General features: G+C 39.7%; 1 protein-coding gene across 2 annotated transcripts in view; it reads left to right on the top strand.

Annotated features, from left to right (window-relative positions):
- nfat5b (nuclear factor of activated T cells 5b) overlaps positions 1–14,054 on the top strand; it is a 200,039-nt gene that overhangs the window by 60,806 nt on the left and 125,179 nt on the right. For both annotated transcript variants that reach the window (XM_041190961.1, XM_041190962.1), the window contains exon 2: positions 9,845–9,967. In XM_041190961.1, coding sequence (XP_041046895.1) covers positions 9,845–9,967 — 123 coding nt within the window. The remainder of the gene's footprint in view (positions 1–9,844; positions 9,968–14,054) is intronic.

Raw genomic sequence — 14,054 nt, 5'->3', positions numbered from 1 at the left:
AATAGAAGGTTACAATGATAGACTTAGATGAGGAAAGATGCAAGGAGCCCCGAGTGGAGCATAAACATCAGCATGGACTGATTGGACCGAATTACTTGTTTCTCTGTGATCCTGTGTAAAAAAAAAGGCTAACTCTTGCGATTTAGTTACTCTAAAATATTCCTGGATATTCTAGGCCAAAAGTTTAAGAATAGAATCCTAAAATATAATATTTTGTGTGTGCAGTGAGGAGCTAACGCAGCCAAAGATCTGGTTGGTATACCAGAGAAAATAAGAGTTTTCTGTTACTGACTTGTCTGGAATAACTCAAAATTGGTTGGCTCTGGTGTTCCTTTTTGTGCAAAGCTCCACTCACTTTCTTTTGAATGCTGCTTATATTTGAATGGTAGGAGTATATCCAGTTTCTCCCCTAGAATTAAAAACTACCAGGTGCTCCAAAGGACAGCCTGGGAACTTTAAACTTGGCTTCAGAATGAATGCAGGGTAGTAAGAAACTCACGCAGTGTGAAGTTACTTTGTAGAGGTGGTCTAATACCTATTGCTTTAGTGTGGTTTGGGTGATTTTGAAGCTGAGTAATACTATGTAATTTGCATTGATGCACAGGCATTGCCACATCAAAAAATGTGTACTATGATGACCTGTAGATGGTTGATCTACTAAAGTATTCTGGCATTTACACTAATAAATTATTTCTCAGCCACATACAAGCAGAATACTTTGTCTCTTGGAAAGTCTAAAGGGATATTTTTTCCTTTCCGAAATGCACCTTGAGCAGTGAGGCAAATTTTCTTCCTAATCTTTTGCAACATTTCCTTCTACTTTGACGTATTATACTTTGTCTGAACCTGAAAGTTAACTACAGCCAGTATTGCTGGGTCATGAAATAGGACTTCAAGCTGATTTCTTAGCGGAGGTCAGGAATTACAAGAGTTGCTGGCGCATGCGCAAATCTGGAATGGGCTGCGTAGATGCAGTTCAATGTTGAAATCTTCAGGTCGGGGACAAGTGCCGAGGGCGCCTGCGTTGGGGGGCTAAAAGGATTGAAAACCCGATCACAGGATCTAAGGTGTGGTGTCATAACACAGAAGTCCTGGGAGAGGGGATAGGGAGAGGTCCCAGAGAGGGGGAGAGAGGGGAATGAGGAAGGAGCCATTGAGAGGAGACCACTGGGGAGAGGAGCAAAGTAGTGAAAGTACTATGGTTGACAGGCTCCAAGTAGTGACCGCTTGGGAAAAGCCCTGGAGAGCTGAAACGGCAGTGGAAGGTTGGTGACTCCATGTTGCATGCTGTTGAGGAAAAGGTAACCCTTGGAGCAGTGGTGTTTTGCTCAGCATAGCTGAAGAGTTGGAGTTGTGCCTGTGAGTTGGTGCTGGAATGCAGACTTGGAAATCCAGGGGAATTCAGTTTAAGTAGTCGCCTTTGAAAGAACTTACATATTTTTAACTACACTTTTAAGCCCACAGTTGTCAAAGCAATCTTTCCATTAACTGCTTGATCTGGAGCCCCCCAAAAAAACTGCAGTATTGCTTTATGTGGAACCTTAATAAATAAAAAATAAGTGTGTACACACTACCTATCAAGCATACTAATCTTCACAACAGAACCAATAATTTTTTTCACACTTAAAGCTTCTTGCTGGAGAGAAATCTCCAAAGCCTAAAGACATTATTCAGCACAGGTGTCAAACATTGATATTATTTCTGTTTGATTGTGGTTCTGTATTGGCACAAAGTGCTTCACAGCCAATTATTTTTAGTTCCTGTCATATAGATAAATCTGGCAGTCAATTTGTGCACAGCAAGTACCTACAAACAAAAATGAGATACGTGACTAGTTAATCTGATTTTTGGTGCTGGTGTTGAAAATAGTGTTTTTGACTACGATAGTGGGACTACGTGTTCTTTCAGTGGTGCCTCAGGATATTTTATGTCCATACAAATAGCTAGATGGGTCCTTGGTTTAATGTGAGATCTGAAACTCTACACCTCTGACAATGCAGCACTCCTGTAATGCTGCACGCTAGTGTTAGAAAATAGACTGAGCTGTGGAAACAACATTAGTAGAAATCGAAAGAAAAAACTGGATGCTGGAAATCTAAAATAAAAATGGGAAATGCAGGAAAATCTCAGGTCTGGCAGCATCTGGGGGGAGAGAAACAGAGTGAATGTTTCAAGCCCATGTGACTCTTCAGAGCCATTTTTTCTTGAGATTTGAATGACAAAAGATGTCATGGACACAAGATATAAAGAGTGGTAATGATCGTATTAAAACCTAAGGCAGGTGCTAATAGTGGCATAAAAGTCAGATAGCAGAATGTGTTAATAGCAGAACAAGGGTCAGCACTTTCTGAAAGCAAAAACATGAGAACAAGTTACAGACTGTCCTTTGAGGGTTGGGCTGGGGGGGATAAAATGAAAATGAGGACTAAGTTCATGGTCTGAAGTTGTTGAACTCGATGTTAAGTTCAGAAAGCTATGAAGTGCCTAATCGGAAGGTGACGTTGTTCCTCCGATTTGCGTTGGGCTTCTCTCGAACAGTGTAACAGGCCGAAGACAAATGTGAGCATGAGAGCAAGATGATGAATTGAAATGGCAAGTGACAGTCTGCGTTTAGTCTCCACAATGTAGAGGAGACTGCGTTGTGAGCAGTGAATGCAGTGGACTAAATTGAAATAAGTACAAGTGAATTGCTGCTTTATCTGGAAGGAGTGTTTGGGACCTTCTACGGTGAGGAGGGAAGAAGTAAAGAGGCAGGTGTTACACCTTCTGTGATTGTATGGGAAGAGGATGAGATGTTGGAGATGATAGAGGAGTAGACCAGGGTGTCACAGAGGGAAAGGTCCCTTTGGAATGCTGAAAAGGGAGGTGATGGGAAGAAGTGTTTGGTAGTGACATCATGCTAGAGTTGACGGAAATGGCGGAGGATGATCCTTTGAATACAGAGGTTGAAAGTGAGGACAGGAGGAACCCTATCCTTCTGGAAAGGAGGAGAAGGATGAGGGCAGAAGTGCAGAAAATGGGTGAGACATGGTTGAGGGCCCGGACAACCACATTGTGGGGGGGAACCAGGACTCAGGAAAAAGGAAGACGTCAGAAGTGCCATTGTGTAAGATAGCATTATTGAAACAGATTTGACGGAGACTGAGAAACTGGGAGAATGGGATGGAATCCTTACAGGAAGCTGGATGTATGGAAAAGTTGTTGGGGTAGCTGTGGGAGTTGGTGGGCTTGTAGTGAATTTTGGTCGACAGTCTATCACCAGAAATGGAGACAAAGAAGTCAAGGGAAGAGAAGTGTTGGAGATGGACCATGTGAAGATGAGAGAGGGGTGGAAGTTGGAAACAAAATTGATGCATTTTTCCAGGTTCAGATGAAAGCACAAAGCAGCACCAATACAGCATCGATGTACTGGAAAAAGAGTTGTGGGAGGGGGACCGCAAAGCACTGGAACAAGGAATTCTCCACATTCCCCAGAAAAAGACGGGCATAACTGGAGCCCCTGCCGGTACCCATAGCCAGCCCTTTTATTTGGAGGACTTGGAGTACTTAACTCTTCCTAGCAACTATTGATTGAAATTTTCAAAGAGCAGAAAAAATACACCCAATATGTAAGACTTTTGTTCGAATATATCTGTAAGGCCTATTTTTTCTAGGTCAGTGTACTTACCTATACACTGATGTCAATTTTCTAGAACAAATTGGCAAGAGCCTTTGGTGAAGAAAAACTGAAGATCTTTAGTTTACTATTAGTGCCTTGCACTGCTGTACCAGAGAATATCATTTTATGGTGCAAATTCACCATTAATCTAAAGAACACACATACTATGGAGAGTTGCTTGCACAGTTTAGAAGCTAAACCAGAAAAAGCACCGTCACGCATTGGACTGGATTTTACAGGGTGCCGTATTCCCTGCAGCACCTGACTAAAATGTCTTGGCGTGGCTGTCCACCAAAATGGTGGCTGTCCTGCAGCGTTAATTGCCTAAGGTCAAGACTTCCACCCCTATCAGAGAGCTGACAGTCAATCCGATTGTCCAGCAGCTTTGTAGTTCCAGCTGTGCCAGGTTCGAGCGGTGGCCGCAGCTGGGACTTCAGGCAGTACCTGAACGAGAGGAAGTGATGGAGCCAGACTTCAAGGTAAGCCTAGGGTATTGGCTGGGCCTGGCTGGTAGACCCTGGTGAGGGGGGAGGGTTAAAGGTGGAGTGAGGTTTAAAATTTGGAAATGCGCAGCTAATCAGGACAGTGGTCCCCCAAAGGAATTCCCCACCCCCCAACTTACTGGACAGCAACCCACGCAGAAAAGTTTCTGGGCTACCCGCCTGGCCTGGGCTTGCCCCTGCTGTGTGTGTAGAATAGCAGTAGAATGAGTCACTTGAGTGGCCATTAAGTGGTCACTTAATATCCTTGGTGGGCCCAAGGGTAAGCAGGCTGCTGTAAAATGGAAGACAGCTCGGGGTCAGGAAGCTGATGGGAAGGCCACACACTGTAATTTTACGAGCCTCCTACCTTCACATACTATGGCAGGGGGTTCCATAAAATCCAGCCCATTGTTTCAATAGCTGGTGATCCCTGCTTTCAGAACTGAACCTTGGTCTGAAAACAGGAGGGGAGATGAGAAATGTATTACATACTAAGCATCCTGAATGAGTTTTAACTGAAGTGAACCAGCAATCAGGTATAAATAAGTAAACTGATCTGGTGGAGAAACCCTACCTATAAATCAGGGGGAAAGCATGTGGATTGAGAGTATTTTATTTCTCTGTTCTCTTTTGCAATCTTCAGTAAGTAGTTTCTAAGAAGAATTAGGTATATGAATCATGAGTAACAATGGTTGCTGTTGCTTTCTTAGCATTTTCCAACTTGGCTTAGATAATTCACTAAGCAGATTCCTCATAATTTTGAATACCTGTTAAACTTCCTCTCAACCTTCCCTTCTCCCAAGAAATCTGTTCCAACTTCTCCAGTCAATTCTTGGTAACTGAAGTTCCTTATCCCTGGAACCATTCTCATGAATCTTTTCACTTGCTGCTCATGCTGCTTTCTTAGAGTAGTATAAGGCACTAATGGTATTCTGAAGACTATCAATTTTTCTTCACCAAAGGCTCATACCAGTTCATTCTAGAAAATTGACATCAGTGTATAGATAAGTACACTGACCTAGGGAAAAAAAGGGCCTTACAGATATATTTAAACAAAAATCTTATAGATTGGGTGTAATTTTTCTGCTCTTTGAAAATTTCAGTCGATAGTAGCTAGGAAGAGTTAAGTAGTGATTGCAGGTAGCAATGGCTTTGTAAATTTATAGAATGGCAAATGGATCTCCTGTGTCATTGCATTTAAGTAGTCTTGTGTCTAGAGCATGGTTGTGGTGATTAGTTGCTAGCCTACATGTGCTTTTAAGGCTACAGGCCAGACATATCCAGGTAATTGTAGCTATATGTAAATTGCTGAGGTGCATGCGAATTCAAGGCTTTTTCTCAGTCACTCGCTTTTTTCTCTAAAGGCTGTTTTGCATCAAAGTGAAGTGTGATGTCTGGTGTATACCTAATACTGGAACAAGACAAAATATATATTTGTTGAGTGTTTCTTTTGTGAGCAAATAATAGATGTGGTACCTGAATTGCCATGTTGCTTGTAAATACATTAGCCATCATACAAACCTAAACCTCCAGACCTGCTGAGTTTTTCCACGTAATTCTGTTTTTGTTTTGGATTTCCAGCATCCGCAGTTTTTTTGTTTTTAAACCTCCAGTAACCTACCCTTGGAGGGAGCATTTCATTGTGGCATTTCTTCTTTTCTCTTTGTTCTGGTTTGCAGTTAAGTCAAGAGGGGACTAGTATCATCCCAATTCCCTGTCAACTTGTGTGCAGTTTGTATCAAATTCATGGATCTTTGCCTTAACAGCATCAATTCCTTTGAATTAAAGCTTCTCGCTAGCATAGTTTGTGACATCAGCCTGACCCAAGACTGTCACAGAATCACACAAAAGGAGGCCCACCATGTCTGCACTGACTCTCCGAATGAGCAGTTCACCTTCTAGCATTCCCCTGCCCCCTCCCTGTAACCCTGCACATTCTTCCTTTTTCAGATAACAATCTAATTCCCGTTTGAATGCCTCAATTGAACCTGCCTCTACAACACTGAGCACTGCATTCCAGATCCTAACCACTCGATGCGTGAAAATGTTTTTCCTCATGTCACCATTGCTTCTTTTGCCAATTACCCTAAATTTGCACCCTCTTTTCACAAGTTGGCATAGTTTTTTCCCTATCTACTCTGCACAGGATTTTGAATACCTTTATCAAACCTCCTTTCAACCTTCTCTACTCCCAGGAAAAGAGTCTCATTTTCTCTGCTCTATCCACGTAACTGAAGTTCCTCATCCCTGGAACCATTCTTGTGGATTTTTTCTGCATGCACTCCATTGCCTTTCCTAAAGTGTGGTTCTTGGAACTGGACACACTATTCAAGCTAAGGCAACTGAGAACTTACACAAGCTCAACATAACTCTTTGCTTAAGTGCTCTATGACCTTATTAAAAAAGCATAGGATATTGTATGCTTTATTAACCACACACAACTTGTCCTGCCACCTTTAATGACTTATGCACAGAAACACCCAGGTTCATTATCTTCAAAATGTAGTAGCAGACTATACTTGCCTCATGTCAAAAGGATTATACAGGGCACAGGGGCAGCTGAAGTTTCTGCAAAGTTGGCATCAACTGTTGTACTGCTGTTTGAATTGGAGCATACGTTCCTCTGTGGTGAAGCACTCTGGTCACCATAGAGAGCCTCAGTGCTCCCATGCTTCATGAGGGTTTACTTTATTTTCTTTCAACCCTCCCCAACTTGAGTAGATCCTACAGCATCCTAGCATACCCTGCACACGTGTTGTTAATTCATTGTCCTGCCCAACTCAGTTCCTTTCTCTCTTAGTTGCTGATGCTACAACTTACTGGTATCCCTTTTTCCTTTTGCTGTCCATTCAGAGAAAACAGGGAATGATATAGTAAATTAGGCTATTCAAAGCTTTGCAGCACAAGTGCATAGATTCTATTAATGCTGTTGTTCCTTTAGAGTGAATAAAACTCATATATTTTTCTACAAGGCTGAGAGTATTTATCTTACCAAATAATGGCACGAATCTTCCAGGCAGCAACAATGATAAGCTGATTGCTACTGTGCTTGAAGATCCCCATCCCCCTCCCCTTTAAACACTGCTGTGTATGTTTTCTGGGATGTTCAGATCCTGGCTGTTAAAGAAATGTGCAAAACAGTGTTCCTCGGGGAGGAGTAGAGTTGGGGAAGACAGGGCAGGTGCCCTTTTTACAGCAGTAGCTGCTGTATGGTAAGTTTGAAGGTCCATTCTTTGAATCTGAATGGATGAGTGAGTGGGTGAATAAGTGAATGGGAGTTGGGTAGGTGGGTGAGTCGGTAGTCATTCTGGGGCAGTAGGCGCGACCAGTTGGGGGATGGTCAGATTGGTTCGGGAGGTAGTTAGAGGGGGTTGGTAGTTGGGTTGGGTCAACGGGGGGATTGGGTTACGGTGTCGGTGAGGGATGATTGGGGGGGGGGATCAGTTGTGGAGTTACCCAGGTGTTCGACTACGTTTTAATTTGTCTAATGTTTTCTGAGTAACTATACAGTAAGTACTGTGGAACTGTCCAAAGTCTCCAACTCTACCTCTGAGTCGGAGACATTCGCAAAGGGTCCCAGGGAGCAGTGGAATTACCCATCAGAAGTTTAAATTTTCTAGGCACTTCTCACTAAGGTCTGTGTGTCAGGACTTCCACAGGGTCCTGGCATGCATCTTCTGTCGTACGTATGGTCTCTGATGATCTGGAGCCTGGAAGATTTGGCCCCCCCCTCATTGGAAGGGGAAGATGGAACACTGAATCCTGGTAGCTATGTAGGCCAAGGAATCATGATTTCCTGCCATTTTCTGACTTATGCTCACAGTTTTGTCATTCTAAATTATTGGCAGATATGAACTGTCCTAATGGCACTGATGTGATTAGCAAAGTTTCTGTCTCATTTGGAGGCAGAACATTGGGTTAAATAAGTAGAAAAGGAAATGAAAGAACTTGCAATTATATAGTCCCTTTCACAACTGTAGGATTTCCTAAAGCAGTTGACATTCAGTACTTTCGAACTGTTGTAATGTAGGGAAGGAAGCTCAACAGCTAATTTGTGCACAGCAAGTTCACACAAATATTAAAGAGATAAATGATCAAATAATCTAGTTTTTAGTGAAGTTCATCGAGGGATAAATATTGGCCAAGATATTAGCCAAGCTCCCCTGTTATTCTTCAAAATAGTGTGATGGGATTGCTTCTGTCCACCTGAGAGGGTAGATGGGGTAGAAACTTCAATCTGAAAGATGGCATTTCTGACCGTGCAGCACTCACTTTGTATTGTACTTATGTGTCATCTTGTATTTTGTGCTGCAGCCTCTGAAGCTGGACCTGAACCCATGAATTTCTGACTCTGAAATGAGAGTGCTGCCACTGACTCAAGGCTAACACTTGATCAAACAATGACTAGCTGCCTGATAAATTATATACGTTGCTATTACTTGTTATGGGATAATTTTTCCAGTACATTTTAAAAGCCATTATGATTGGTTTGTAAGCAGAACATGTGAAACATGGACCTCTTGTGCCATGATGTGAAACGCGCGTAGTAAGTTCATAACACAATGAATATCTTCTTTGAGCTGGGTTATAAATAATGCATGCAGTTGGCAGGGCGGTATTAATCTCTGCTGAAGCTCCTAATCTGCCTCTTTCAGAAGTATCCTATGGGAGGTTGATTCATGGTATGTGAAAGAAAACTAATGAAAAGGTTGACATTTGATTTTGACACTGGGTACCAATAATATTAAAATGTTCTCGTATTTTCTGTCAGCAATATCCCTCTGTGTGTTGAGCACAAAGTTAACCAGATATAACTACTTTTCAAAACATCACTTCTAATTAGAAAATCTCCAAAACCCATTTCCCACTCCGTTATTTTTTTATCTGGACATTTTACATCAAAATGAGGGCTCGATATTATAGTGAAGAAAGTTGCATGTTGAAGCAGTAATTTTTGTGCACCTTTTATGTTTCTGCCCATCTTGCTTTGACATCACTCATTATTTGCTCCCTGTCATTCTTTTTTTGCACATTCTATGCTATATTGTGAATAAAATTAGAATAATTTTGTTGAAGTATGCTGAACTATAAATTTTAAGACTGAAAAAGGCTTAGTATTATTCAATGGTAAGAATGTTATGTGACAAGTGAATGAATTAATGTGTGAACATGAATTAAGCAACCAATGAAAACATTATGCATGTACTGTATTCAGCTTAAAATGTATTTCTCATATTACAGCTAAAAAGATAACCCATGCAAAATCTTGAAACTTAAAACAATTGTAGTACAACACAGGTAGCCAAGCTATACTTTGTGTGCTAATGAAAGATAGTTTGACATAAAACTTTATAAGTCCATAACCATTGTGTTTCCAAAAACAAAAAATGTTGAAAAACTCAGCAGGTCTGACAGCGTCTGAAGAATCAGAGAAGAATCAGAGTCTGAAGAAGAGTCATATGGACTTGAAATGTTAACTCTTTTTCTCTCCACAGATGCTGTCAGACCTGAGTTTTTTCCAGCAGTTTTTGTTTTTGTTTCAGATTTCCAGCAGCCACAGTATTTTGCCTTTACCATTGTGTTTCGGGTTTCTCATTACATGGGTATCATGTGCATCCCTGCTACTGTAGTTATTACATTTAGTAGTGAAGATTGGAAAAACATTAGGTTAACATTTTCAATTAATAGTTTTTTTTCTTTGTAGAATCTGTGTATGACCTCCTGCCAAAAGAGCTGCAGCTTCCAACAAGTGAGACAAGTATTGCATCAATGAGTCAGAAAAGTGGTGGTGAGGCAACATCTCCTCCTTCAGCTGCAGTTGCTCCTGGTATGCAGTTCCATTTAGTTTCCCTCTTTCCTTTTTAAATTCAGATATGATTGCTGACAACTGTGTGTAACTCTTTCGAGTACAAACACGTTTCCATCTGTTCCTATTCAGGTGAAGTTACGTTGTTTCATAGTTTGCCATTGTGAGATTTGAACTCTTGATCTTGGGGTTACAAGCCCAGTACCATAACCACTTGGCTATTTAGGCCAAGCCAACAACTCTGTGTACTGGCAGTAGTTCAAGGCACAATTGAACTGCTCTAATTCTCAGTGAATCACACAATTTAATCAGTGAATGTTCTAATCAGCAACATTACCTGTGTGGGAAAAGAGGAGTGTGGATACAGTGTGCTAGAAGTATGGCTTTAAGTTACCTTGGTCCCTAAAACATGCATTTTTTTTAATGAGTACTTAACTGTGCAGTTATATAATACGTATTTTTCAAACTTGCGAATCTTGTTTATGTGGTATAGCTGTTTTTTAAACTTAATTTGAAATACCAATTAATGTTACATCAGAAATATCCATAAACTATTTGATGGAGGTAAATGACATAAGATACAATTTATAGATATCATTGAGATACTCTTGGGAAATATCTTTGCATTACATATCGATTGTTTTTGTCTTTTTTTTTACTCCATCTTGCAATGACACCATCTTTAAATAACAGAGTGAAACTAAATAATTCACAATTTTAAAAAAAAGTACCATGTTTTTGTATTTCTGGTCCTGAATTCTAATCCATATTTTCAATTTGTAAATCTGCCTTAGTCTGAATTTTGAAGCTATTCTGTCAACTAACCTAATTTATTTTCCCCTCAAATATAGACGCTTTTAATAAACTAAAATTCAAAGCTAAGATTAAGCAACATATTGCTGAATGAACTATCCATTTGTAAGGGAATATGATTTTTTTGGCAAATAAGCAGCAATTTTTATTTATTTTATGGTTTCATCTCTTTTTCTCTCAACATTATACTTTGCTCCTTTCCACTCCTCCTCTTACCTTTGCTAAATCATCCTTCCTTTTTATTCTGCTTTGTCTTGCAGTTTTTCTGTCAGTATCTTTATGAAACCTTGTTACAGTATGTGTTTGTCTTTATCTCTCCTTGTCCTCCTTTCTGTAAGTCTTCTACTGCATGCCTCTCAAAATCCCCCCCTTGCCTTTCTCACTCTTTCTTTGTCTTCCACACCCTTTTCGCTCTTTCATTACATCCTTCAATATATTTCTTCTTTTCCCATCATCGCCCTTGGAGACTTGAAGGCAGATTCATAGTTCTGATCCTAAGGTGCCTGCAGAATTTGTTGCATTTCTCCAATGGAAACCACAGATGATCTCTTCTGCATCATTGTAATCCTAAATTTAATTTCATAAGACCTAACCGCGGATGCACTTGGAGAAAATTGAGAGAATGATTCCACTTTCCAAGGAGGCATCTTCCAGTTCTGCCTCCTTTTACCATCTGCAGGAGATTGATCTGTTTTAAAAACTTTTTTTTCCTGCAAAGCAGGAAAAAACAGGTTAGCGAGAACAAGTATCCATCCTGGTCTGTTGTCTTCTAATTTGAATCATTCCAAGGCATTTTGTAACAACAGACAAACAGTATCAATGTCTTTCACCATCCTGCTGCAACATTTTCAAATTAGTGGAAAAACCTTAGGAAGGTGACACCAGAAAGAAGCAGATGGCTCAGGCTGGCATGCAAAGGTAGGAGGGAATCCCAGGAGACAGATTTCAAGAAGGGATAGTCAGACAGGACCTAGGAGTGGACTGTTATCTTGGAAGTAGAGTGGAGTTGGGTGTTTAGGCAGACTTGGGGCAAGTTGCAAGGTCTGGGGTGACTTGAAGGGGAAAAGGGACCACTCTTGGGAGTGGGCTAAAAGGCAGCCTGTATTTTGTCAGTTGATTCGGTGCTGCTGTTAGGACACCTTGATTTAATGAAGCATTTCTGATGTTTTCTAAGCTTTAATTTCCCCACAAATTCTTGGCGAACAGCCGTCACAGAACTGGTTTTGGCTTCATATTGGCGCAAACTGTTTAACTTGGTTTGAGAGCAAAATCACTTGAATCGAAACTCGGCAAAATTTCATTTCACAAAGCACAGCGCTTGTAACTACTTCCATGTGATTGAAGCTTGACATGAATTGAGCTTTTAAAAGTTCCCAATTTGCTTTGTCGACTGTTTTCCAACTTTCAAATGAAAACAAAGTTGTGGATCTATTGAACAACAGAAGCTGGAAACATAACCCAAGATTGGTAACGCCCATAATACATGTTGCAAGTCTGAGACCAACAGATGTCCTAAATCTTGTTTATTTGATAAAACGTGTTCAAGAACAAATTCTGCAATTCTGTACTTTGAGCTGATGGCAATTGAGGGCAGGAGTGGTATTTCCTATTGATAAGTAAACATTGTTTTTAAAATTGAAATACATAAAAATAATTTGATAACTTCCAGTTCATAGAAGCAATTTTTGAAAACATTGATAGTTAATATCATTTGAAGAAACAAAAATTCTAAACCCATTTTTTGTTAAAATTTAATTTGAGAATTGTTTTCATCATGGCAAAGGACCTGTCAATATTTTCATATTTTAATCTGAAGAGCAAGTTCGTACAGCACTATTGTGGCACTTCATTTAGTTTTCTACCACTAGATGCTGCAAATGAGCCATGGAAATTTTAGGGAAAAATATGCACTCAGTGTTTCCATTATATCTTAATCCCTGTTATTTGAAGAAAGAGAGATCTTCAAAGTTAGCAGTTGGGTTTTGGGGTTTTCATATTCATGAACAAACTGCATGCATCTTAGGATTTAACTGTTAGAATAACTTCATATGACATATATTCAGTTTATGTTTTTGATGTTAAGAAAAGAAGATGTGTATATGTGTGTATGGAGGACCTCTTCTGTGAAAACAGACATTTCCATTTCCCCTTTAGAAAGGTTTTCCACATGGTAACATAAGTACAGTAGTAAACACATTCCTTATGAAGAAGAATTCACTGGAAACTGATAACTTGGTAAGAAGCAAATCAAATAGAATGCTTTCATGTTATTCGTACAACATTGCATTGACGAGTCCAGACGGACTTACCCACTAGCTCGATGGTATAATTTGGGGAGGGGGAAGAAGAGAAGTGAGTTGACAAATGGCTGTATATTTAATGTCATCTGGGAAGTGGAAAGGAAACTGCACCCTTTGAGGGGTGCACATCCTATTCAAGAATGCTTAGAATTCAGACTGAATTGTTTGTTTTTGTTGTTTTCATAAGAACAAGAGGAAAAATTATCTGCAGTGTACATGAGAGTCAAGAACTCTGCAGAACAGCTGAATCAAAATTTAGGCCCTAAATTGTAGATGTCTATGCTTTCCAAGTAACTCTGATCACCAGTTTTGTTTGTATGCCCACCAAAGACAGTAGTATTTGGAGTGTGGTTATGAATTGGTTGCGACTCTACAAATTAATTTTTGTAGTACTGTTACAACAGCAGAGAGAGAAGACTATTATATTATCCACTATGATTTGTATCAATTTAAAATCCATAACCTAGAAATGTAAGTGATGTGTGTTAATCCATTGCACTGACCAGCCTTTGATTAGTTTTTTTTTCTAATTACTATACATGAAAGTGTGGTTGTGCCATTGTCGTAGTTGTATCTGCGTCATAAATAAAAGTCAGTTCTATGTCAGTGATGCTTAACCTAACATTCCTTATCCAGAAAATAAATTGGTTATGCTTTCATTCTTCACATAAATGGTCTTTGTGTTTCTCTGATAACTTCTTTCTGTATTCTATGATTGATTTTGCAAAGGTTTGAGAACAAGTGTTCATTTTGTTAGGATCCTGAAATTTAATATATTCCCATTTTACGCATAAAATGAGGAAGAACAATAGCCTTTATGTTCAAATTTATTTTCTCTTTGCTATTTTTAGTAAAAAAGTAGACGCAAAGCTAACTTTCTACTAAAAAATAGCGAATGGAGAGGAATATACCCCATAATATTGATTTGCAGCCACTTTTTAAAATTTCCTTCCTTGAAAATCTTTAATCAGAACTGGTACTCAATTTTTCTGTTA

This window comes from Carcharodon carcharias, chromosome 7 (assembly GCF_017639515.1).
Source record: "Carcharodon carcharias isolate sCarCar2 chromosome 7, sCarCar2.pri, whole genome shotgun sequence".
Lineage (NCBI taxonomy): Eukaryota > Metazoa > Chordata > Chondrichthyes > Lamniformes > Lamnidae > Carcharodon > Carcharodon carcharias.
This window is presented reverse-complemented; position numbering and strand designations above follow the sequence as displayed.